Raw genomic sequence first — 26,446 nt, 5'->3', positions numbered from 1 at the left:
TAGCCTCAATCGTTGCACACCATAAATATATAACAGCCACTCGATTTTGAAGAATCCCAAAATAGTACTGTACGCTTTTGAAACCTGTTTTCGACTAAATTTGCCTTATCTTAAACCCTCTGGTTGAGAAGGTTCTGATTACCCATTGTGGCCAAGCTCTGCGTAAGTTTTGTCCAGAGCTGTAATGTGGGTGGGCGTTAGAGGCCGTTGTGTATTAGTACAAACCTAGATAGTAGATTATGCGAACGCCTCTCGGGGCTGCTAGAGTTTCATGCGGGCCCCCACGTCCGCAAATAAATATAGTGAAGACATTCTATCTGATCCCATGGTGCGGCTAATTGTCTGAAACAACCATGTTTCAGAACGCTAAACCTTCTGTGCGGTAACCAATTTTAAGAAAAGAAAGTCACCCCCAATTTAAATTAGACACTGTGCTTAGAGAGCCACTCTAGCGCCAGGGGCTTCAGTGTTAGGCAGGTGCAATTTATGACATTAATATATAAAGAGACATTCATTGCTTTCTAATGATATCTGGTCATGCTGTTCTTAGAAGGTGGAGTTATTTTCGAGGAAACTCGTCTAAGAAAACCGAAAAATGAAACGCTTTTACTTCCTCTTCTATGTTAGCCTTTTCGGTATCATATTTACAGTTATTTGTCTTATGAAGTTCCCAATTGGTGGTTTGCCTTCCACTCTTGGGGCCGCCCAGCCAGACCACATCAAGCAGTCCCCAAACAGTACCTGGGAGGATATTCGCAATAGGACCCTTGGAGTAGGACTCTGATTTCTTAATATCTTTGAAGAGATACTGATACTTATCAGTTCCAGAAGATATACGCTATTGGCTTTCCTGAGCGGACCGACAAACATGATGCAATAACGATGGGCTCATCGATTACCGGTTTTGATATCTCGTGGGTTGATGCCGTCCATCCAGAAAGTATCCCTTTGCGTGCACGCCCACCGGTTAGTACCTGATATGGACCAACTTGACCTTACGTTGACCACAATGGCAGGGTATCGAGCGTCTCACTCCAGAGGAGGTGGGATGCTGGAGAGCGCACATGAATATCATGCAAATGTACACACACGTCAAGCTTCCTTCTGGCAAAAGTTGACGAGTTCTATAGTATCGTAGCAAATCATGTCACAACCGCGTTAATATTCGAGGATGATGCTGATTGGGATATCTTACTGAAAGATCAGCTGTCGGGCTTCGCTTATGGCGCCCAGGCTATTCAGGGCCAGACTGGTAGCGCAATCTCTCCATACGGAGATGCATGGGATATGCTCTGGCTTGGCCATTGTGGCATTAGCTCGCGTGAGGATGGGCAAACCTTCTATGTCCTCCCCAATGATCCTACCGTTAGACCCGACCACCATAAGGACGAGTTCTGGGCCCCCTCCATAGCTTCAAAACCAGAAGTACCAGCTTCATCACGGTTGGTATTCCACTCCAGCGGTGGGGCATGTACCGCAGCATATGCCATTAGCTACAATGGCGCTCAGAAAATCCTGAATGCCTTATCGATGACCCAGGTCACTCAGCCGGTTGATCTAGCGTACCAGTTGATGTGTAAGAGTCGCGAGCTCCCTAATTTTACCTGCATAGCCCCCTATCCACAGATCATAAGCAGCTGGCGACCGGCTGGGCCAAGTTACCGAGACTCGGATATCCGAACCGGCGATGATACCTGGCACGACGCGTTCTCGAAAGGCATAGTTTTCAGTACAATGTTAAATTTGAAACGAATTATAGCAGGCGAGAGCACGGTAACTGCCCAATGGACAGATGTGCAGACACGGGAGGTTAGGCTGAATGAATCGGGGATAATCAAGGGTCACTTGGTGTCTGTGGAGCCAGATAAAATGGATAAATGACCCCTGAAAGGCATTGGTCAGAATAATTAGAATAACGGAAAGTCTGTGGAGCTTAGGAATATTTGAACTGAAGCCCTGCAGTCTATTTGCAGGGGCAGAACCATCTAGTACCGAATTTGTATATGTCAACATTTATTGTATCCGGAATACACTAGCAATTCTATGGCCAAGGAAATCAATGCATGAGGGTCTCAATTCGTGAATCTCTGCCTCTATCTCACTATTAAATACTGCTCAACTTGACACGTATATCAATAGTCAAAATAGGAAAGTTGCCATATAAATAGAATCATGGAAATCGATAGAAATCATGAATCGTCATGGCGATGGCTGACTAATCGGATATAACGTAATGTAACGTATTTCCCGGGTCATCCGGCCACCCAGCCGCCCTTCTAAAATTGAAGCCATACAAAACGCCATATAATTGCATTGCTATAGAATAATGAGTAGTTCTATTGATTCGGGCAGTTTGTAATCTTATGACCCTGTACATTGTAACCAGAACACCTAGGTGGAGCGCGTCTAGGAGCTGATTCAGCTGGTAAAGTCCCATCTACCTGTATAGCTTTATCTGTATATTCTCTGCTTTCTATAAGTGCCCTTACTTCCTGAATTAATATATCTGACTCTATTTAAAGCTGCTTCTTAGAGTATTTTTACTTTTTAAGCTGCTTTTTATAAGTAGCCTGGTATTACTTAATTTAATACTTTAAAATAGTTACCTCAGCTAGAGCCTATTCAGTACCTTTTAAAATCTAATTTAAATTCAGTTTAACAGGTAAATCAGGACTTCTAGATTAATTTCTTAACAGCTTTTTTAACCTGATTTCTGATTTATTCAGCTATTTTATAGTATAAGGTATTTTAGATACTGAGCTGCCTTAACTGCTTGGTCTGCTATCTAGAGATATAGAGGTTTTAAGCTATACAGTAATTTAAGTAAGAATCTACTTAGAATTAAAAGAAACTAATCCAGTTACTTAAAAAGTACTATAGATATTGCTGCTAGTAAAGGCTTGCCTGTAAATCTTAGAATAGGCTGATAAAAAGTTTTCTTTATTAATATAATTAATTCTATAGTATGTTTTAGATTTAATTAATTTTCTGTATACCTTTTTTAGAGATGAAAAGCAGGTAATATTAAGCAATTAAAGCTTATAAGAAGTATAAGTAGATATATAGATTAGTATAATATTATTCTCTGAGCAAATCTGATTAAATTAAGATATAAAATAACTATTATAGCTATTAAGAATAAGTAGATAATATTATTCTATAGATTAACCTGTAGTAGCAGGTATAAAATAATTCTATAGCCAGTATAGGCTAATTTTATTGCTTATCTAACTATTAGAACTTATTTTAATTCTCTAATCTAATAAGATATCTTGATTCTTATACTAGGCCTCTATATACACTTTGCCTTTAAAGATAATATAAGGAGATAGAGTCTATTTATTAGAACTTATATATTCTATAGAGATAATCTATTTCTGGTTTTCTAACTATATAAAAAAAGGTTTTCCTTGTGTATCAGACCTAGTAACTACTTTAGCAGTAGCTACTAGGCCTATTATAAATCCTGTTTTATTAAAATTATAGATATTACTTGATATAATACTATACTGCTAAATAACATCATTTACTTGCTGGAACCAGGCACATAGAACCTTAGGATCTTCAGCTTTAGCACGCTGATAGTTATATCTGTATATAAAGTATATTTTCAGCTCAGGCCTGCGCCTAATAAAGATTGAAACCCAGTTTTTGCCAATAGTAGTAGGAGTAACAGTAGGATCATGCTTAGCAAGCAGAAGATTGGCTATTTCTTATATATAAGCAGGCCAAGGACTTGCTCCACATTAATCTAGAGATATAATCCACTGTATAAGCAATTCTTCTTCAGAGATACTTAATTTATAATTCTTTAAACATACTTAAGACTTAAAAGTGCTTTCTTTTAAGCGATCAGTCAATATAGAACAAGGCACATTATAAACTTCAGCAGCCTTCCGTATACTGTTAAATTGTTGGTTTTTAATAGCGGATATAGCCAGCAGGATCCTTTCTTCTTGTTCCACTAAAGATTTTGATGATTTAGGCATTTTTGGTGGTATGACTGGTTCTTGAATTGCTTCAAAATTTGAGGCGCGTACAAAACGCGTAGGGTGGCCGGGTGGCCCGGGTGGCCGGATGACCCGGGAAATACGTTAACTAATTCTAACTTATTTTAGTTTGGCGGTCCCAGCTTCTGTGATTAAGGTAGTGCTGAACCAGACTGTAGCACTAAGAGCTAATATAAAGACTAATAATACCAGAAATCCTTTAAGTACTATAAAAGCCCTGAACTGTGTCTAGCTGCTAGAAAGTCACTGTAAGGCGTATTGCTAATTGTGTCCAGCTCTAAACCCCCTGCTTTCTAGTTCTACTCTAACAGTTTATATTCCGAGAAGTTTATTCTGTTTACACTGCGCGGTGATTAAGCTGACTTAATAGGAATAGAAAGTTGCCTATATCCCACTAAAGCCATTCTATACAGCCCTGGTAGGTATTCAGTTTATAACTTTCAATCGCGGCAGTGAGGAGGTCTTAGAAACCAAGATCTATTATACTGAAATCCAATATCCATATACTGAAGAGGGAGGAGAAGTATACAAATATGAGAAAGAATAGTTAGACACTAGAGAGCCAGAGCCAAGCTTGTCAGCCCAACCTTCTCCCGGCCAAGCAACCGATTCTAATCACATCATATACCCTGATGAGTGGGAGCACATCTTATCTGGCTCCAATAGTTCTTAGTCTGAAAGGCTTGTTAGAGGAATAGAGCTAGTCAAAATCAGCACGGGTTTTTTGAGACTTATATTCGGAGGCGGGCTGGTCCAAGCTGGTCATCAATGCCATGTACCTTGTTAGGAAATCTACATAAAATCTCATGATTGTCTAACCCTATATGTTTGCGTATATACTTCACGGTGGGCTGGTTATAGTATTTGTTAATACTGCTGTGGTGAAGATATTAATTCCAGGTGTTCTGCATTTTCTGGTATTCTTTATTGATTGATGGTAATAGCTTCCTCAAGCGGTCACAGTGAAAATTGGCTTCTTTATGTTTTCATTGTGCCCACTTCCTACGGCGCTCTGGGAAATGCTATCCTACTAGTGATATATATCCTTCTTCTAACCTAGTTTCGGAGTACTGAGAATATCCTCGATGGCTGCCAAACAGCCTAGGTGTGATGACCTGTATGTCACGTGGTTAGGCAGGCGTACTTCCTAGAACATAATCCTTGTATGATAGTGGTTCTCTTCCCATAGTTGAATTTAGTTGGAAATGCTACCATATCTAGCTGTATATCGTGGAATAGCTATCTATGAATGAGTAATCATCACAATAGGGAAGCTCCTGGCCCACAAAGGATTCCAAGTTCGATATGAAACATTCATACAGAATTCGCATGGCCATGTATTCTCTACAGACTGGTGATGGTGCTATAGAAAATGGGCAATCTGATCTAGAACGAGAACGCACGCTGTCTGTACAATTTCCGTGCTATTAGCTTAGAGGCTGTATTTGTTCTAAGAAACACCTGCTGAAAACATTGACAATGGTAAAATTTAGACTCAAAACTAGCCTTTAAGAGTGAATTGGATTAATAGGTGCTCTAACATATATACATAACAATAAAGTTTAATGATGAACCATCTTTTTATGTAGTGTGTTTGGGGACAGAGTGTCGGGTTGGGGTCGCGGTGTGGTCTAGGCTTGAATGAACCTTCATGACATATTCAGTGAGTTTAGACAGGCTTGGTTCAGTTCCCAGCCTGTCCATCATCACTCGAAGACCAAATTCTGCATGTAAGTTGAGATTTTTTATGTAAATGATTTTCAACATTGCCTGTGCGCAACGAGTGTCAAGGCTTAACCATGCCCGCTTCTCCAGCTTAACAAAGCCTTGTCAGTTTAATGAGAGACTGCATTTTGCGTAAGAGACTTATTAGACAGATCTTGGCCGATCCCACTACCGGTAAAGGAGTGGCATAAGAGTGGAACAGGAAGACATGCTATTCTCATGTCATTTAGAAGATTGGGGAGTGCTTGAACAAAGAAGTTAATCGATGCACAGATACATAATGTCAGGCGCTCCATTTGCTGTAATATTTTTAGACATAATATAATTGATTATGTATGGAATTGAATCAGCCCTCAAAGTTCACTTAGTCCACATCAACTCGCGTGGTCAGATACAAGAGCCACAACACTGGTTGACAACTAAGAATTATCAATCAGCAAACTGTTACATGGATTAATTGCATAAATGAAAAATTATGACATCCCTCAGTCTAAGAGAGCGCTTTATTTCGCATAATCTATGCTTTGCATTTTCTATGCAATCTGAGAATCGGGCCTTTACGGCATATTTGTTGAGGATGGTTATAATGACAAGCTCCAGGTCTCCCCAGCGGAATATTTTCGCATCTTTGCGAATTGCAAGAGCTCTTAGGTCTTTAAGCCCCGAACCATTCGAGCAAATTGGCAGCTTTCTTTGAGATTTAGTGATTAACTGCGGGCGGAATCGAGCCAAACTTCGAAGGGCTTGGCTCCACTCTGGGTGGGAAATGTTGCGCCGGAGCAAGAATTGAAGGAGATGTATGATATCTGCGCTGGTGATGAAACACTCATCTAGGGCTGGCCAAAATATACAACTAACGTACACTGATTCAGGCATATCCTGATACACTGGTACAGGTAACATGGAGATATGGATATGATCTATGCCGCGATCAAGAGAAAGAAATCGAACGATCCGTCGTCTCTCTGCAATCTCCTCTTCGGTCCAGCTCATTGCCATTTTGGTAATAGTACAGCCCTCACCGAGAAGGTCGGGAGTTGTAGAATGTTTAGATCCCACTGCAAAAGTATGCATATCCATTGTAATAGCTGGACAAGAAAATGTAGGGTCAACTTCTTCCCCACAGGCATCCAACCTGCAGCGCTCCAGTTCGCCACTGACACCATCAGTACCAGTGGGCTTGAGGGCAGGGCGGTGTCTGCCTGGCATGGGGAAGCGTTGGCCGTTGTAACTAATGCAGCTTGATGGCTAGATATGCAGGATTCAATGTCGGTGGTCAACGGCTCGAAGAGCTCCGTGCTAACTAGTTGCTGCGCATCTGCCGATGCTTGACTTGTCAGATTTGATCCGAACTGTGTATAGTTTTTGCTGCCCTGTGGTTGGGCTTCCACTGTAAGAAAACTCTCCTACATAGATGGCAGGCGATGTATTTGGGAAAGGACCAGGGAACAAAAGCCATAATGGGACGCACACAGTGAAATACTGGGTTATGTCAGTAGTGTGGGTATAGGCACCCTGGACATAATGGTGCCCGAAATGATCAAATTCCAGATATGTCAGAGTACATTCTGACCAAAGACTCCCAAATATCAGATGGACGGAGGTGTTGTCGGACACAAGCATAGAAATGGACCGAAGACAGACAAATACCAGACTCCTTTGTGGTCCATGATCAGGGAAGAACGAGATAATCTCGGGTTGCGGCGACTCGGGTATAGGAAGTGGCCTAGACAAAGTGCAATCGCCCTCAATGAGGTTGCGTATTGTATCCCACTGAGCTTTTGTAATGCATCTGGTTGATACTCATAGGAATTCGTCTGGCCTAAAACATTCTCTTGATTCTTTTCTTCTGGTTGTGGAGTCAACTGGCCATCTCCAATAAGAGGCCAAATAGGCAACCCCTTGCTTCTTGTGAATTTAAAGGCTTACACGATGGAGCACGGGTGTGTGCTTATATTTATGGGAAAAAAACCAATAATGAAAACATTGGTACCTATTATCCATGCACCACAACTATGCTTTTTAAGGTTAAGCCGTAAGACCCAGCTCACTATCCCTTCTCTATTGCACTCAGATTCACATCTGCTTCAAGCTGTACTTATATTCTCTGCTAATCCCCTAGCAAAGAGCAATGGTATCATCTCTACAACCCTAACTTTGCTGTCTCAAGTGTTGATCAAGTTTCATGAATAGATTCCACTAAGCTTGTTATCATAAAGGATTTATCCACAGCCGGATGTCTAGATCTGCTAGAACAACTTAGCGTACTATGTGTTACATCTGGGGTGTTGTAGATGGATCGTGAAGGCAGACAAAGACGGATTAGTGGCAGCTAGGGGATTCCCAATGATTATGTATCTCTCTATATATGCTACAAGATTGTCCTACTACTTCAGGGCCTTATCCAGAGTGATACGGCTTTTTATTCTTGGTAGTTACTGTTGAATGCTGAAGTACTGACAGAAGCTGCAAAATAGCACTACAAATGTTATCAGGAAATCCAATTTAAACCTCAGTTGTATAGACATTTATCCATTAATCAGTGTGCATATTCTGAGAATGTATTCTTTGTGGATGTCGAATAACAGCCAGGGATTTAGGGTGTGAGTTCTCATGTAACTTTTAAGTGTATCAGCGAGTATTCCGTCATCAAGTGGTCTTTTCAGTATCTTAGTAAAGTTTTCCGTAAGGCTGGTGCTACTGGCTTGACTTATAGCTTCATCACGCCCTATAAATATCTGTATGGTTTTTTCAAAGTTTACAATAACTAGATCTAGTTTGACAAGTTCATAAATATCTGGCATCATCTGAGTATAGTTACCTCAGCTGTTTAGGCATATTCTATTTAAATATATTATATATCATGCTTACTGAGAGATTTAACTATTTTACTGTTTTAACTCTGTCTAGAGAATACTGACTTTAATTTAAAGTAATATCTTGTATACTTCATGTATTGATTTGATTTAGAACCAAGTATATACTAGGTATATACTGATATTGATAGTATATTTCATAGTACTATAGCTACAGTCTATGATTAGCGTGAAGAAAGTGAGCAGGTCTTTTATAGAGCTCACTGTTAAGCTTGCTCTTCAATGCCACTAGATCTGGATTGATCCTCTTGATCAACTATCTTTTATAACCAGTGCGGGGGTTGTATTTATTGCTAATAGCAGCAATATATCTGGTAGTAACTTTCTTTTTAATTATGACTTGAATATTAAGTAAATTAATCTTGCCTTAATATCTTTCCTAGATAGCATGTACCGCGGTTTTTAAGGTATTAACTATAATTAATATAAAAGATCCTCTATAGTCAGGATCTAGAGGTCATTCCATGGTTCGTGAATACTACCGCGAGAAGTTCTAACGCTGACTACACCAGTCTGGTTATAGGTTATACAAGGCCATAGACTCATTGATACCACTTGGGTGGATAGAGAGATGTTCAACAGTCCTTATCTCTAGGATGAAGATAGTGCTTTCCGAGATGACATGCGGCAGCGGTTGCCGAGTATCATAAACACCAGAACAGGGTCGCGCCCCCTTGTGCGTGGACTTAACTCGCCTGGACCCGGCAATATTGGCTGCTTGGATAACTATATACCATCTTGTGATTTTGATTTTCTCGGGCCTAGCAGTAGCAGTAGCGGAGAGAATGGCACGCCGTTTTTGAGGTCAACCTTAACTGCTGTATCCAGGGGCCTGGATCAACCGTTGTATGAACTTTCGGCTGGGGTGTTTTCAGAGAAGGAAATGGCTACAATGGCCTAATTCGCCATCCTGATCTTCTCTCCACGCTGTGCGTGAAACATGGTTCTATTAGCAGAAATAATACTCTCTTAGTCTGAGTTTTGAAGGGTTTCAGTATGCAACAGCCGGTTGCGCTGTGATAACACCATTCACTAGTATGAATAGCATGAAAGGCTTCCCTCACTGCTGATTCTGGCCAGCCAGTGAATGTTAGTCTAGATTCATCGGCCATTCCCATCACAAATCCTTTGCAGCTCCTGTTGCTCTATTATCTAGTCGCCCTCTTGTGCAGGATCAAACTAGTAAAAAGAACAACCATGCATCTGTAAATACCGAAGAATTTGGAAAGCCTTTCCAGTCGTCGTTAATAATTACTTCGACCCCACCGGAATAGAAGGCTGTAAAAGGGCCAACTATTTGGCATAGTGTTTCAGAAGAAATACATGAAATACATATAATATGCGGTAGCGGTAGATCCAGAGCTTAAGACATTGGGAAATAGGCCTATGGCCAAGCTAGTTAGTAATCCTGAAAGCCAAATTATTCCACTATCTTTCATTATACGCCTTTCCTAGCCCCAAGTTAGTTTATCATGTACAGTATCCCAGATATAGTACACCGGTGAGCCGGAATCGTTCCGCGCCATTGCATATTAACATAATTTTGTCGGTAAAATCCAGGCAGCTTGAGTGCCGATTGTACATACGAATGGGTAATTTTCGAAATACCATTCGGCCAAACGGTGTGGCGCAGCTCCACACAACGAAGGGTCAACCAAAACCTTGATCAGTTAGCGACTCTCCACTGAGTCTGAGGTTTTAAAGCTCACTGGCTCGCAAGCCAGCGGAAGCTGCCCCCACACGCTCCTCCAAAATCCCTCAAGAACATCATTTACAATTATGATCACCCATAGCAGAGCTTTGACCGGATCCCGTTGATTGATCGGTCGGTGATGTATTCCCCGGAACGCCAAGCCCAATGAAACTTGGATGCCCGGGCTAGTGAACGTACTTTTTTAAAGTAGTCAGAACAAGAAGTGGAAGTTCCGCTTAACCGTATCCTGTGCCGTTTAGTCTCTATTTGTAGTGTAGCGAACCTACTCTTCAGTGAACGCAATGCTATCCCATGAGGTCCAGTCTTATTTTCCGTTCAATTCTTGTCCAAAGGTAATTCATTTATGTCCTCTGTAGTATATCCATTTTTGATTAGACTTCCCACTAGGGAATATTCTCACCGGTGGCGATTTACTACACCGTCATATCCAGAGTCGTCCATTGGGGTGGTCCAAATACCTCTCGGGACTAGATGAGACAAGGTTGCTATTGTATGTATGTATGTATGTATGTATGTATACTATTTAACGTCACTCGGCGGATCGCGCGGCAACGTGATCCGCGGCCTCCCTAAGGGCAACTGGACGTGCTACCTAAACAAAAATCCTGCTAGGAACTAGCTAAATACATGCTTGAAAGTAACAAATCTGAACAATATATGCTGGAAAAGAGTGGAAGAAGCGCCTGGCGCTACCCTGGCCTGGTCTTCTGGAGGTGGGAACCTGCTTTAGCTACCTATAGATAGAAGGGGATGCTGTCTGCCTCTATCCAGGTAGAGATATAGACTGTTACACTATTTAGTGCTTGAGCGGGCCCAGTTCAGGCATATATCCTTGAAGAAGGATAAATTTTGCATGATACGGCTGAACTCTTCAGCCCCAGCGGCTGTACTAAGGAGCCAGTCAATTGTCTCTGACGGGCCAGCCTTTAGACATTTCCATCTATCCTTCCACTGCTTTCTGGTGTGGGGACAGAAGAAGAAGTGGACAGGAGACTTTAGCCTATTACAGGAGCAGGTTACCAGGTAGTCTAAATGGCGGCATATTTTATGGTATGCTGCAAAATCCCCATGGCCCGTACAGGCGACTATAAGCCGGCCTAGTACCCAGCAGGGAAGGTTATGTTCCTTAGCACGGCTGCTACTTGTATAGGGTCTGATATTCAGATCACAGTAGGCCTGTGGTGCAGACTCTATATATACTGTAGAAGTATCTGCACAGAGTTGCTGTTTTGCCTTCTGCCTGAGAAAAGAGGGAGAGAGAGGAATATAGAAGCTATTGATTGTTATACTCTATTTGGCAAGCTGGTCTGCTAGCTTATTCCCTGCTATACCAGAGTGACCTGGGATCCAGCGCATCTCTAGGGGCTTGTGTGGTATGTTTAGAAGGGATAATCCTTCTTTCCATTATATAGAAAGCTGGTGAAAGGTGTCTGTAACTCTGCGCCTATAGGAAGCCGGTCTGTTGTCTGCCAGGAGACTGGCTGCTGCTAGATTATTAAGTAAGATAGTTAAGCGGGTGGCATGTTTTATATATGGCTGATATATTGCGGCATTAAGGCTCTCTACTGTACCTAAAAGCTCTGTATCATAGATCTCGGTTTTGGGGCCGGCAGAACTAAGCCTCTGAGTAATAAGGATAGAGTGAAAATATACTGTATATCTATAACCAGTATCTTGATCTGTTTGTGAACTGTCTGAGTAGACTGATATCTACAGTAGGGCGGGAGTGTAGTCTTCACGGGGGGTTGGAAGCATACAGAGGGGTAGAAGAGGTGCCTGTATTTGTGCGTGTTCTGGTGCAGGGATAGGAATATGTCAGAGCATAGTATTAAGCCTAGTTTTGGATCTAGATCCCTTTTTATCTACTACATGCGCAATCAGGTGCTTAGCATCCAAGCTTGCATATTAGACAGTTGCTCTCTAGAGGGTGCTATTGAGTAGAGCTTCTGGGTCAGGTAGGTCAGCCTCGCGAAACAGAGCTGCGGTAGGTGTTGATTTGTAGGCAGGGAGGATAGCCAGGGCGGCTAAGCGGAGCAGGGATTACAGGGAGTTAATAACCTATTATTATTTCCTGCCAGTATAGAACACTTCTATTCCATAGAGTACTGTTGGTACGACACATTGCATAACTGCTGCTCGCATAGAGGCAACTGGGCATCCTCACTGGGTATTACTCAGTCTCCAGAGATATTATGCAAGCTGCTTGCCGCGGCTAAAGACCCAGTTTATATATAGTCTGAAGATAAGCTTGATATCCAGTAGAATCCCTAGCCAGTAGATATAGTTAGATAGTTTAACCGTGCCTAGCCCTGGAAGAAGAACAGTAGGGAGAGACTGGTTCTGCTACTTGGAAAAGTGCTGTATCTCTGTCTTTTCTATAGAGAAGGGAAGGCCTGATTCTATACTGAGAGTAGTAATTAATTGATAAGTTTTAATAAGCTGCTAGAAGATCTTCTTAAAGATATATCTAATAAACAGCAGCCCTAGATTATCTATATAACTGAAAGAGTCCTTATAGGCAGTAAATACCTTTGCTGCATATAATAAGAAAAGAATTAGAGAGAGAGAAGATCCCTGTGATAGATCTTTCTTTAATAAGTCTGTTACCGTGGCTTCCCTAAACTGAACCGAGACTGAACAGCCTGACAGCCAGTCTTGGATCAGTTAGATTAGGTTATTGTTCTATTCCTGTAGGCGTAGGTAAGAAAGCAGCCGCTGGTAGATTACAGTATTAAAGACTTCTTTTATATCTAGTAATAGTAGTAAAGCGATCTTTCCTGCCTGAAAGATTTCCTCTATTCTGTGGACAAGGACCTGAACCAGATCCACTGCAGATCAGTCTGGCAGTGCGCCAAAGTGACAGGGTGTTAATAGATTTGCCTGAATAGCCTGTATAGCTATCTGCCGTGCAAGGAACTGTTTGAGGCCCTTGCCTAAGATAGGGAGCAGGCTGATAGGATGCCAGGCACTTGACTGAGTAAGATCTCTCTTTCCTGGCTTTGGCAGTATTATAATCTTTACAGTCTTAAAGATCTGTGGATAGCGGCCTTCTTGAAAGCAGTGGCAGTAAAGTAGAGTAATTAAGTTATCCAGAATAGACCAGAGCTCTCTCCAAGCTGTAGTAGCAAGCTCATCCTTCCCTGGAGCAGATGAGACTGGGGCACAGAGAGTGGCCCAGCAGTCTTCCTTAGATAATAGATCTGGTAACTCCAAAGACTCAGTAGGGAGATTCTCTTTCTGCTAATCTGGGAGAGAGACTCTCTTTTCTAGAAAATATGAGAGAAAGGCTTTTGCCTTGTCCTGTAGTATAGTGATTTGGGTGCCCTGGATATTCAAGGGGGATATAGCAAGCTGATCTAAATACTTATATTACTTAGTAAATACAAAGGCATCTGTAGATAATATAGCTTGATTAATCCACTTCTTCTAATAGTTAGCTTTCACGCGGGAGATTGCTTTCTAAAGAAGTATATAGTCTAGAGAGTGTTACTGCCGTGTTTGTTATAGCAGAATTGTGAGTTCTGGGGTCCACCAAGGGATTCATGGAAGCCTGTGGGTGTTATATTCAGATATGCCATAGATTGCTAGCTGTGCTCTACTAATGAGCTTCTCTGCCAGTATATTAATAGAGAGGTTTAGGAGTGGTAGGGTCAGTATAGCCCTGGCCTTCTCCCAGTTTATAGAGCCTAGCTTTAGGCGGGATGGGGGCTCCTTCCAGTTTACTGTTACTAAGATAGTTATATAGTTACTTAAGATACTGAGATAGTCTTTGACTATAGCTCTTACAGCCAGATTTAAGAAAACCAGATCTAGAGTATTATATCTATAGATAGGAGTTTCTGGCTTAAGGCAAAGTATTAGCTTATGGGTCTTAAGCTACTCTATTAGACCTGTTATACCAGCTGTAATAGATTATGGCTCAGTATCAGGCTGCTAGAGAGAATGGTGAGTGTTAAAATCCCCTGCTAGGATAGTATTCTGCGGAGGAGAGTATTGGAGTAATATATATAGAGTTAATAGTGTTAATCCAGCCCCCGCGGGGGTAACTGGGTCATGTAGGGGGCAATAGAAATTAATGATAGTTAGCCCTGCTGTGCAGACAGCTATAATGTCTGGTAAAACAGGCTGAGAAAGCGAGTATGCTGGGAGGTCCTGGCATACATATATTAGGGCTCTAGATCTGGTCTCCCAGCGTGTAACAGGACTAAAGAGTTAGTAGCAAGAATATGTTTTTGTCCAGTGCTTTATTATATCTGTCCAGGATTCCTGAACAAGGATGATATCTACCTTGAATAATAGCAGTAGATCATAGGCAGCACTATCTCTTCCTATATTAGCCTGGACTATTTTCATAGTTCTGGCTGGGAAAGGACTTGGTTAGCGAGCGCTTGCAGGAGCTGGCTTGATAGTTAACTTGGTGACTGGTTCAGTGGTCAGGCTAGTGGTTAGCCTGAAGTATATGGGCTGGTGGATTGATCAGCGGAAGCTTGTTTGTCTCGTTGCTGTTAGAAGGCAAGCCGGCCGGCTTTACGAACAGCAGCTAGAGTATCTTTAGAGAGGTAGATAATGATGCTCTTTTGTGTATGTAGCCTAGCAGGGCACTTCTGATAGTCTACTGTATAGGGTCCGGAGTAATTAATGCATTGGATACGGCAGACATGGTCTTGCTTGGAGAATCCACAGGAGACACAACACTCGCTAGAGTGGCAGGCCCGGGAATTATAGAAGCGGTGACAACGGAAGCACTGAAGAGTCTTTTACTTAGGATAGATTAGCCTAGACAGGCCGGAGGAGCCAAAAAGTTATAGAGTATAGTATAACTTTTTCAGAAAGGCTATAACTGCAGTAATAGAGCCCTCTTCTACAGAATATTTGGAAAATTTGGTTATGAGTGGCTTGATACCGGAGGCTCGCTCTGCCTCTATACTAATGTCATTGATTATAGTGTCTGCCCAACCATTCAGGGACCAGAGTTGCCGTGGAATCCAGGAGATAATAACTTGGTAGTATTCTGTTGCAGCTTCGAAAAATCCGTCTCCGGCAAGCTTGTTAGCCTGTGCAGAGAGTAAGAAGGCCCTGCCCTCTTCTGTAGTAGAGATAGCAAAGCCTGTAGGTACAGCCTGTATCTACTCTATCCTGCCTGGGATTCGCTCTGAGAGGGTGATATAAATGCCATGTGGGCTAATAGTACATAGGCTAGAGAAGATTAGTAGCCAGAGAAAGATATAGGAATCTGCTTTCCTTGGCTGTTGTGGCTTTTATTGTACCGGTTGATATTTAGTCTGTATAGGGTATTTGTGGATAACAGTCTGCCAGTTTACCTGACTAGTATTAGGTGCTGCTAGTAAGGCCCAGGATAGCGCCTGTATAGCCTGCCTGGCTAGAGAGACTTGCTTTATTTACTTCGCTGGTACAGGCTACCTAGTTGGCAGAACTAGCGTTACTATAGGCTTAGATAGTCCTTGCTAGGGGGAGTCCTGCTTGGCTATTGTAATGAATCTAGCTGCCAGACCCCGGATGAGTTCCTTTGGGCGGCCTTGCAGAGAGGAAACAGTTAAATCAAGTGTCTCCACAAGAGAAGATAGCGCCTGTTTCCAGTCACTGAAGAGAAGGAGTTAGTCATTCACAACTGTATTGACCTGTTGGCAAATAGACGGGGAGAAAGCCCCGTCAGGCACAAGGACAGGAAATACCGTAGGTGACTTCTGAGAGAAGAATAGAGCTCTCCGCTTTAGGGAAATGCGGGGGAGGGGGATGGGAGTAGTAGGCCCTTGGGGGGGGTCAGAGTTTTCAGGTACGGGTGGAGTCCCCGGGGGAGCACCCTCCGCGGGAGGGACGTCCACCTCCATTAGAGGGAGGGAGCAAGAGATCCGATTAGGCAGTATAGGTCTAATATATGGTGTTAGGGGTCTTTTTATTCCCCTTGAGATGGTTGAAACCACAAGGTTGCTATTGTCAGATAAAATGACACTAAACGTGACCAGGATCATGTGATTAAAGAGGGGTAAAAGCGAGGCCCTATATGCACAATCAACATGAGCAAGTCAAGAATCATAGATACTGTATCATCAGTACAATCAATATCTTCAAGAAGAGCCCAAAAAGGCTCTAGACTTTGTCATCTTAAGACCTTTTATGAATCGTATCCTATCTCTTATTCGGGACTGACCGAATATCTGACAAATATCCACGTCAATATAGATGTTTATATATGTATTTCATCCTGTAGACTGCTGCAACAATGACTGATACCATAAACCATTCCTTGAATTCCGTTGTCCTTTAACATGGACAAAAACACCCTCGTAGAATGCAATAAAATTCTACTTTAGCAAAGGACAGTGAAGAGAAATTTACTCACTAAAGTGCAAGTAACTATTCAACTTCCTCACATCGCAGCTCTGCACCTCGACTGCCTTCGCCGAAGGAAATGTAGCATAGAATATACTAGGATATTGAATGGATGAAGACTTTTTAAGCTTTATCCTGAGGCCATTAGTGGACTAACAATTGAAGTAGATCATAACAGGAACATTTCCTTGTTTTTGTTAATTTGCAGTCTGTCTAAATTAGCAGAGACTAATTCCTGTATTTTTAATTAACCTACACATATGTACTAACTCGGGGCTGTATACCATCATTGGCTGTAGGATTATTATTGACTCTCGACGGCATCCAGCATCTATACAGAATTCTATATTAAATTTAATAAGCTCAATATAAGATACAGTATTATTATATATCTTTATAAATATCTTAATTATAACTTGCTAGTATATGCAATATGTCTTCTCTTTCAGTCAGTGGGGAAGCTGTGGCATTTATTTATTATTTAAGTGCTGTTAGCCACAATCCTTAGTATCTTAGAGGCGTATAGAGTATTTATTAAAGTATATTTAAAGTAAGAATTAATGATCTTCTCTTTTCACTTTATTCCTAGAAATATATCCAAAAAGAGAACGCTGTCCAAGAACAATTTTTAATTCTTGATTAAGACAAGCTATTAAAAAGATTAAAAAAAAAAAGAAAGAAAGTATATTTTAGGAAGTAGTACTAAATAATCTATGGTTAAAGTATACTAGCTTCAGCTATAGCTACAAATCAGGATCACTATTTATATAGAAGAAAAGTGGAGTATTAAAAGACACAATTTTGAGGCTCTTGGGGGCTCTGAGACAGCTCCAAAGATAAATAAACTCCGCAAGATGGCAAAGCCTATAATAAACTAAATTTCTGTATAGCCCAAGAGAAACTTACTTCTGGACTTTCCGTCAAGAGGGCCGGTTGGAACTATTGATAGGACTGGTAGGTTCATCTTTACTGACCTGTTGAGCTTCCAAATCAGGTGGTTCTGAGAAGGGTAGACTGGGGCTGCATGCTAGGCGTTTAATCCTACTGTCTTACAGGCAACAAACTTCTTGACATGAAATATATTAGGGAGATTTTCTAGCCTATAATTGGCTCTTGTGCCAGGTTACCCTTTCCCTTTTGTATCGATTGTGAAACATATGGAGTGCAGGCGTCTAGACCAACCCAGAGTCAAAGTCTAGTAAAAGGATCCTTGAGGTATCAAAGATTTCTATTTAGGGGGTTATATATTTTTAGCCGTATATCTTACAATCGCTTCAGGAGACAATATACCGACTATCCAGGTTTGGGGCAATAGAAGGATAGACGAAAAAGCGAAATATTTTGCGATGACTCCAGTACTCTGAACATTTGAGCCCGGTTCGCCTACGTACAATATCATTGGCTTATAGTGGTGGAGATCGGCAATGCTAGGCCTCAAACCAACTGCCAAAGTTGTTCCTAGGAACTTAAGATCTAGATAGGACATATTGCGAGACCTATATGAGATCATAGCACAGCTCAGACTCAAGGCTGCTTACCATAGCGAACTCAACTTTCAGATTTGCCTAATCATCTTATATTTGGGTCCCGGCCTCCAACAATGTTGGCTAAGCCGATTTTTCTGGCAAAGCTTCATGGAACATTTGGATATCACACGGCCATTTTCATATTTTTCGCATGGTCAATCGCATTTTATTTGTTGGCGCCCCTGGCCCACTAAGAACCCAAACATGTGTTTCACCAAACTTGAGGTTTTGCCCATAAATAGCAAATTATAAGAGACCACATGTATCCAAACATGGGGCTTAACATGTCATCACAGAATATTTAAGCAGTGTGCCAACCTCTTGTATCTCAGTAGAGGTCAATCCTTCCAATATTCTAATCAACTAATCATCATTCCCTAACTTTTTTACTTTATTTTCTCTCTTTCATTGCAAATTCACTATATACCCTGTTTCTAATATGTATATTGCCAATGTCTTAACTGTAACCGGGTTCCTGCTTAGCCAAGCGGTTGCTCATGGCCTGATTACCCGTATCAAGGGTGATAACGGGGTGGTTATGCCTGGTCTTACTGGTAGGTATTCACATTATTGACATATACCTACCCTGATGGAGTTTTAATCGCCTAACGGTTTTAGTCATGGACGGAATGCCGCGCGGCTGTCCATCCGCCGCCTGCGGCGCGCAAGGGGACACCGCGATTATCCGGGACCAGGAGATGGATGGCAATAAGGCCTCCCCACTCGGCCGGACTAATACAGGCGGCCCTGTGAATCCTGCTACTGTTATCAACTCATTCATGGGAGCTGGTAACAGCAACAGTAAACGTGCTGCCTTCACTGATCAACGTATAATCTCTTGTTACACTATTTTGCCTCATAAATTCTAATGTTTTGGCAGGTCGCCAGATGATCAATGATGCAGCTAGTATTATCACCAATGCTGGTGGTGCCATTCTCAATGGTTCATGCTTTACTCCCTCTGTACATGGCATTATTGGACTGACTCTCTTCCAGGTGCTCAGGACCTTGCCGACGCAACGCCATTCGGAGGCGCCATTAAGAGTGAGATATTGCCGGTGGCCTATAATAAAAGAAATAGGAAGCTGACTTAGATATCCAGATGCACAATCCGCAGTCGATGATGTCGCTGGTCTTGTTCCTGGAATGGGGTCTGGAGCAATGACCTCTAGTGATTCCAAGGAGAATGGGAATCAACAATACGCTGGACATGGTTCCTCTAAGGGCCTTCCTACTCCCAATGAGAACAGCATCATCACCATGACCTATCACCAGGTATATCTGCCAATTCCTTATCAAGTCTCTCTTATTAACTATGTCCAGGTGAATCAAGACGGTGCCGGTCCTTTATTCGCCGACATTGACGCCACGAGTGGTGGAACCGACCCAAGGGCCTTTAAAAGTGCCGAGGTTATCAAGAATGTTCCTGGAGTTGCTGGCTTCTCTACTTCAAGCACCATGGACTATGATGTCCAAGTTAAGGTGCCTTCTGGCATGAAATGCAGGGGAACCGTTGGCGCCACTCGGAATGTCTGCATTGTCCGGGTTCGCAACAACGCCATTTCGGGACCGTTTGGTGGCTCCGCTGCTTTCACTAACTAATTAGGTGTGGAAGGGCGTAAACTTCCACATGGCCTCACCTTTTCCATATGTGGTTTAGTAACATGTCCTTCATTCGTTAATTACTACAATATTTTCTCTCCCATGCCGCTTAGTTGGCTATCGAGCGATTGATACATTATTTTTTCTACGAGTAAAAGTCACATGTTATAGACTGTTTTTGTATTCATCAAAGCAACTATCCACTTATATTGTATCTTATCACTGAGGCCAAGTTTCGAATATATCTATATATTGATAAACTGTCACTTGTGGATGATTAAGATGAGTGAGTTGTTTCCAACAATCCGTAAATTAAAAAAGCAAAATATTTTGTCCATGAGTACCTTTCCTAATTGCAAGATTATTTAGAATAGGACCTAAAGAGCTCTCTATTAGAGAATTCAAGCTCCACAAATAGTCAACGATAGAGCCATGTAGTATATCTGGAGGCCCCGTAGTGCATCCTGAGATGAAAATAAGATAATATTTATGGAATGAACATAAAGCTGTTGCATATTTGATAAATGCAGTTGAACATTTTTCCTTTTACTAGAGAACGTAGGCTCGTATAAGGCTCTCCACTCTCACGAACCCTGTTTGAATTCCTGAACTGGTGGAGCAAACAGTAGACCCACAGAGGAATGCCTTCTTTTTATTAACGGTTGTTTCCGGTGGCAAGCGGGCCCGCCTGCGGAGGGGAATCTTACAAAAAATCCAAGAAGAGGATATCCCCTGGATCGAGGCCTAAGCTCTAGAATGGGCTCTCTCGTTGGCTGCGGAGAAAATAGAACTGATTTATCTGACAAGTTCAAAAAAGGAACAGGGTGTAAGGTAGCCTGTTAAACCAGCAGACACTGCAAAACTCCTAGGTGTCGTCTTCGACAAGGAGACGCGATAGAAGAAATACGTATATCAAGTAGTAAAGCGGGCCGCCGAGTCCAACTCTCTTTACCTACAAGACAGTATCAACACCGCTGTTTGAGGCAAAGTCTCACAAGCTGCCAACCCATCTGCAATTAAAGCAACGTGCGAAGATCATCGTCACCCACTTCAGCACGTCATGTGAACACGATCCGGTTCACGGGGTAGTGGCAGGCATGGATACGCAGCACCCGTCTCAGGGCTAGCCATCGTTTCTCCCTTGCGGAAACCATGTGGACGATGTGGCTTGTTCGCCCACAAGCTCTGGAAATAACTAACCCAAGGATGCTGGCACCTTGACGAGCACCAGTCTTTATTGAATCGATATTGAAACGGAATGACGATCGAGAAAGGCAAAGGGCAAGGCCGCTGCTGGTGGGCTGCAGGAATCTGATTAGCGTAATCATGTAGATACATGACATATTCTATACCCACTACCTTAAGCTACAAGTTTTAAGCATTTATAAACCATTTATTTACTACGGCTTAACTATTTACTAACTGCTTTCTATAATTTATAATTTATATTTTATAACCTTGCTTATCTTTCTAAGAGCTCTAGGTTTTTTTTTCTTATTTTAAAGTTGTTTCTCTCATACCTGCTCTTCTTTTTCCTTATTTTAAAGCTATTTTTCTTATACTTACTCTTCTTTCTGTAAGGGATAAGACCCGCAACGTTCGATAAACTATCATAGCTATCAAACAAGAAGAAAACGCTGAAGAAGAAAGAAAAGAGGAGGAGAATCACGGTAAGACAATAAGGTATGACAGGAAGAAGGGGCAGAAATACATATGTGATGAATATGGAAACAAGGGCCAACGGCCTGAGTATACTAACTGGCTTCAGCCCGCTACACGCCTGCTTTATTTAATTTAGGTTTAGGGTGCGATAGTTCTATCTCTGTGTATTCAGTTACTTCCTGTAGCTTTTGCTTTTCTACTTAATCCAGCAGTTAAGTTCCTGCTTCTGTAACTCTAGTTGGATCCGTTAATAATCTTGCTCCATGAGCCGCACTTCTTTCTCTAGGGCAGGACTCAGGGTGCTTAGTATTAATAGAGAGGTGCTTCCCGATTCCGCCTGTATAGTTATATTTCCGTGAGGTAGCAATATTGTAGCTGCGGCTATCATCACGGGGGTCGATTCAGAGGTTGTCAAATCGTGCGGTTGCCCGGAGCTCTGGATATTTAATCCAGCATCTCTCGCAGCAGCTACTCCCCTGCGCGTCTGCGGTGCCATAGCGGGCTATTCAGGGGTAAGAGAACCCAAATGAGTGATCAAAACTGTTAATTGCAGCTCAGAGAGCCGCAGGTAGTAGGGGAATAGCGTGCTACAGCGCCGCAGGTAGTAGGAGCAAGGGACTAGGTTTCCATTGAATGATCTACTACCATACACAGAGGTTGATCACTAGTTTCTGAAGCTATTGGGGTGCGGTCAGGATTTTACCGCAGCGGGTAGCACGTGGCCCGCACATGCTATATATTACCCGCAGGCGCTGTGAGGTGTGCCTAACAATTATCCATTCAAATCGGTCCTTGGATATTCAGGTAGATCATTTGTATATTTAAGATGTAATGTTTAAAGCGGATTTGATTCCATAACTTTACATCCGCTTGGCAGTCTTCCTTGGATTTTTATAGTAGCTCGATATTCCTGGCAAAGGCTCGGTTATGCTGCAGCAGCGTTGGCTCTATAACCTTCCACACGCGAGCACACGCATCCCGTTTTGTAGCATATCGCAGGAAGAGGGCAAAGAGTTTCTCCCAGGGAATAAATAAGCCCAGCAGTATCTCACTTATGTCATTCATAATTGACTCTGTTTTCGGGTGGCCTCCTGGAACAGCATCCTCGGCAGCTTGGTACTCAGTGAGCTGCCCATGAAAGGTGACTGTAGCCACCTGGGATGGAGTGCAGGCCAAGCGCTGCACATATGTTGCACACTGAGGGTGATTCGGATCAAAGTCCACGTCATCTGCTGTTGCGTCACGCATGCTTTTGGTCTGTATGAGCATGCAGTATTCAAACAAGGAGAGGGGAGCCAAATGCAGGCTACGCCATTTATAGTTGTCAAAAACACTCACAGGGGCCGAATCGCTAACTTCAAAAGTGTAGGGTTTCTCTGCCATCCCGTTTGTGGAGATATCAGCATTGAGGTTGACTGATTGAATGGCCGCGCACACATATTATCTCAGCCACCAGAGATTGATCCGGATGAAGTTATAATTAATTGTGTAGTAGGTCGGTAGTTGGAGTAGAGTACTTGTGACTTAGACTCCGCTGATCTCACGGTCATGAGAGAGGGAGTTGAGGCAGTGTAAAGCAAAGTTATCTATACCTTTTTCTTGTAGACGTAGGTCAGTTACTGTTGGGAGATCGGCTACTTTTGCTTTATTAATGGAGTGCTTTAACAAAGCTGCTTTTGCCACCATTTGCCAGGGAGACATATTATCTTTGGTTGCATAATTAGTAATATAGTTGATCAGAGACAATAATTTAGAGACAGTTGGGATCCAAGAGGTATCTTGGTTCGATCAGATGCAGCTAGCTATAGCTGGATTCCATGGGTTTATCCAGGTATGGTTTCGAGCGAGGTGAATCAATCCGAATTTATCTATCTTAAAAGTAGAAACCAAATCTTGTGGCATGCCGAAGCGGCAAGTATTTTTACTGGATCCTATTTACTGATATTTAAAGCAGGTCAAGAGATGATTCCATGAATGGATTTGCTTTTTATATGTGATAGAGTTGCTGTCATAGGATAATCTAAGTTAAAAGTCGCCATTGTCACGGATATAGGATTGGGCAATCAGTGAATGAGTAGTAGACACGTGACCCCTTTGTCTATAAGGGCAGCAAAGCACAATAGCTTCATGTTTTCTTTTCTTTTCCTCTCTTTAGCTTAGTCTCTTAGTGATAGACTACCTAATCAACTATTGATTCAGCCGAGTCCCTTACAGCCATCAGATTTACGCTCCTTGCCGGAAGACAGTATTATAGAAATATTCACTTCAGAGTCCTGCGGAATACTCTTATCTATACCTTGTATAATAATTAACTCCAGATAATAAATCATGCAAGCAGCAAATAGCTCATCCTTTAGGAGCTAATTATATATAGTAGTGTTGGACTGAGCACTTATAATCTACCTGAAGGTACAATCAGACGTCATGGCACCTTTTTGTAGCCGAACGGTAGTATTGCTCGCAAAGTCTGTCAAGTAGTGAAACCATAATTATCCTTAATCTATACTAATATATACATATACAATATACCTTGACTATTGGTCTCTATAACAGCAAAATAATTGGAGAGATCTCTAAGGATCCTAATTTAACCTGTATTTATAGCAAGAAGGCTATCTAGAATAGTATTATATATATAATAAAAGAACTGTATAACTATAACAGGATTAGTTATTACTACTACCTTATAGATAGCAGTATTTGCTGACATGAAGATAGGCTGACCGTTGGGACGGGATAATCCCAGGGATTTCGGGATGGGATGGGATTTTGGGATTTTGGGATGGGAAATGGGAATCCCGCCCCATCCCAAAATCCCAAAATAATGCCAAGACAAGGATGGGAATCCCGTTTTCAAGGTTCATCCGGATGGGAATCCCATTCTAGCCCTACGTTTGGGATGGGATGGGAAACGGGATGCCAAGAGAGAAAACGGGATGGGATGGGATGGGATAGGAAATTCCTATAATTCCCAATTAATAAAATACTATATATACTGTTATAAAAGATTATTACAGACTATAGATTTAGCTTATAATTCCAGAATAACTTTAATTCTATTAAGCAAAGATACCTCTACTAAATATAACTATTCCTTAAACTAAATAATAAACTTATATTTATTTATATTTAAATTTTGAAATATATAAAGTATAAAAGTAATAGTCTCAGGTAATATTAAATATTCTTATTATAGATATTATTAACAGTATTTAAAGTATAAAAGTAATAACTACAGGTAATATTAGATATTCTTATTATTAATATTATTAATAGTTTTATTAGAATCTGAATTAGTTTTATTACTGGAAACTAAGTTAATCTTAATAATATTAGGGTTATAATCAGAATTATTATCAGTAGTATTAGATTTAGAGAATATACTTTAATCAGATATATTAACTTCTGGATACTCTTAAGAATATATAGAGATTAATATATTAACTGCTCTAGATAGATATTAATTATATTATTTAATATATTTTATTATTTTTATCTTTTAATAGATAAATAATTTCAGTTAAAGTATATTTTTATATCTACCAGTAGCAATATTATATATCTACTCTTCAGTATTCTGAAGTCTTTTATAGATATGTTCACTAGCTTATATAGTTAATTTTAATGGCTTTCAGGTAAAAATAGAGATCTTAGAAGTATAAAATCCAGTGAGAAAAGAATTATTCTTAAGTATTTCAAATATTAATTATATGTTCTCAGATTAAATAGTAATATATCTAGCATGTTCAGCCAGTCTATTAGTACCTAAAAGCAGTTAGTATAGTAAGATTATTATATAGGATTATTACTTATACTAGAATAATATAGTTAGTAATTGTTGAACGGGAAGATCATGTGATCCAACATCATGTGATGATATATCATGCAATCTCGATCATTCTATATTGCATTTCTATACATTTCTATCTCATTCTTGAGATGCTATTTTTATCACATGTTGCAGGCCTAAGGTCTACACCTATTCAACATAAATAGGCCTACATTTCCATCTATTCTGAATACCGGATTGATTCAGATTGATCAGATTGTCCAGTTTAGTCAATCTCATTCTATTATTCTATATAGTCATGTCTATCTAGTCAATTCATTCTATGGGTTTTACCCGATATCTATCTATCTATTATCTATCTTATCTCTTGATCAATTCCCCTGATCACATGCCTAAGGATATCTAGGTTATCAATACCCTAGATCTCCAACAAATATTTTTTTTAATAAATATGTTAGTTGCAGCTCAGAGAGCCGCAGGTAGTAGGGGAATAGCGTGCTACGGCGCCGCAGGTGGCAGGAGCAGAGGACTGGGTTTCTATTGAACGATCTACTACCATACACAGAGGTTGATCACTGGTTTCTGAAGCCATTGGGGTGCGGTAAAGATTTTACTGCAGCGGGTAGTATATGACCTGCACATGCTACTATATCACCTGCAGGTACTATAAGGTGCGCCTAACATTACTCCCCTCTCTTAGAAAGCCCTGGCCTCAGGGCTTTGTAGGTGCTTATTTATGCGAGTATAGAATCCTGGCTTATACAGAGTTGGTTACAGGCGCGTGGTGTAGGCGTTCAGTGATTCTGAGCAGTATATGATTTCACGCTTGGAGATAGCCTCATATTTTCCATTTCAGGAAGTATAGGAATATTAGTTATATTATACAGGATCCAATTCTGATTCCTGCTGTATGTCCTATAGTATAGAACGCTCGGTTCCATTTACTTACTTAATATCGGGCAGTAATATTATATTATAGTTATATTATACTATTTACTGATTCTGTTGCCTAGGCACTACTTATATTAAATATTATCTACTATACAGTAATTTCTTATATACTGTTTCTTATTTCTTTTCTTAATTATTAATCTCTTCTATATCTATAGTAAGTGTCTTATTTTCTGTATTATACTATATATTTAGATTATTCTAATTATAGTATCCTATTCTGCTTATTATATTATCTA

At 41.1% G+C, this 26,446-nt stretch overlaps 5 protein-coding genes across 5 annotated transcripts; 3 read left to right on the top strand and 2 right to left on the bottom strand.

Annotated features, from left to right (window-relative positions):
• Positions 1–271: 271 nt before the first annotated feature.
• On the top strand, positions 272–1,881 carry BDW43DRAFT_304175 (uncharacterized protein; the record flags this gene model as incomplete). The annotated part of the gene is made up of 4 exons (XM_032045556.1): positions 272–328; positions 823–966; positions 1,017–1,081; positions 1,131–1,881. 4 exons carry the CDS (start codon positions 272–274, stop codon positions 1,879–1,881), a joined length of 1,017 nt encoding a protein of 338 aa, XP_031894875.1.
• Positions 1,882–6,109: 4,228 nt separating this feature from the next.
• Positions 6,110–6,944, bottom strand: BDW43DRAFT_316244 (uncharacterized protein; the record flags this gene model as incomplete). Its single annotated transcript, XM_032048238.1, has 2 exons — positions 6,110–6,154; positions 6,297–6,944. 2 exons carry the CDS (start codon positions 6,942–6,944, stop codon positions 6,110–6,112), a joined length of 693 nt encoding a protein of 230 aa, XP_031894874.1.
• Positions 6,945–18,624: 11,680 nt separating this feature from the next.
• Positions 18,625–19,820, top strand: BDW43DRAFT_323321 (DUF3129 domain-containing protein). Its single transcript, XM_032049718.1, has 6 exons — positions 18,625–18,756; positions 18,821–19,030; positions 19,083–19,145; positions 19,199–19,246; positions 19,305–19,477; positions 19,526–19,820. The coding sequence occupies exons 1-6, from the start codon at positions 18,642–18,644 to the stop codon at positions 19,802–19,804; spliced, it is 888 nt and encodes a 295-aa protein (XP_031894873.1). The 5' UTR covers positions 18,625–18,641; the 3' UTR covers positions 19,805–19,820.
• Positions 19,821–22,357: 2,537 nt separating this feature from the next.
• BDW43DRAFT_316241 (uncharacterized protein) lies at positions 22,358–22,849 on the bottom strand (the record flags this gene model as incomplete). The annotated part of the gene is made up of 1 exon (XM_032048237.1): positions 22,358–22,849. One exon carries the CDS (start codon positions 22,847–22,849, stop codon positions 22,358–22,360), a length of 492 nt encoding a protein of 163 aa, XP_031894872.1.
• Positions 22,850–25,735: 2,886 nt separating this feature from the next.
• BDW43DRAFT_292398 (uncharacterized protein) lies at positions 25,736–26,123 on the top strand. The gene has a single exon (XM_032043715.1). The coding sequence runs from the start codon at positions 25,886–25,888 to the stop codon at positions 26,072–26,074; it is 189 nt and encodes a 62-aa protein (XP_031894871.1). The 5' UTR covers positions 25,736–25,885; the 3' UTR covers positions 26,075–26,123.
• Positions 26,124–26,446: the final 323 nt, after the last annotated feature.

This window comes from Aspergillus alliaceus (genome assembly GCF_009176365.1).
Source record: "Aspergillus alliaceus strain CBS 536.65 unplaced genomic scaffold BDW43scaffold_71, whole genome shotgun sequence".
Lineage (NCBI taxonomy): Eukaryota > Fungi > Ascomycota > Eurotiomycetes > Eurotiales > Aspergillaceae > Aspergillus > Aspergillus alliaceus.
This window is presented reverse-complemented; position numbering and strand designations above follow the sequence as displayed.

Bases quoted from the DNA above. Each gene is read 5' to 3' on its own strand.
- BDW43DRAFT_323321 (XM_032049718.1), top strand. From the start codon at position 18,642: ATGTATATTGCCAATGTCTTAACTGTAACCGGGTTCCTGCTTAGCCAA. The intron at 19,146-19,198 runs GTTCATGCTTTA...ACTCTCTTCCAG, and splicing joins TGGTGGTGCCATTCTCAATG to GTGCTCAGGACCTTGCCGAC. The intron at 19,478-19,525 runs GTATATCTGCCA...AACTATGTCCAG, and splicing joins TCACCATGACCTATCACCAG to GTGAATCAAGACGGTGCCGG.
- BDW43DRAFT_292398 (XM_032043715.1), top strand. From the start codon at position 25,886: ATGACCTGCACATGCTACTATATCACCTGCAGGTACTATAAGGTGCGC.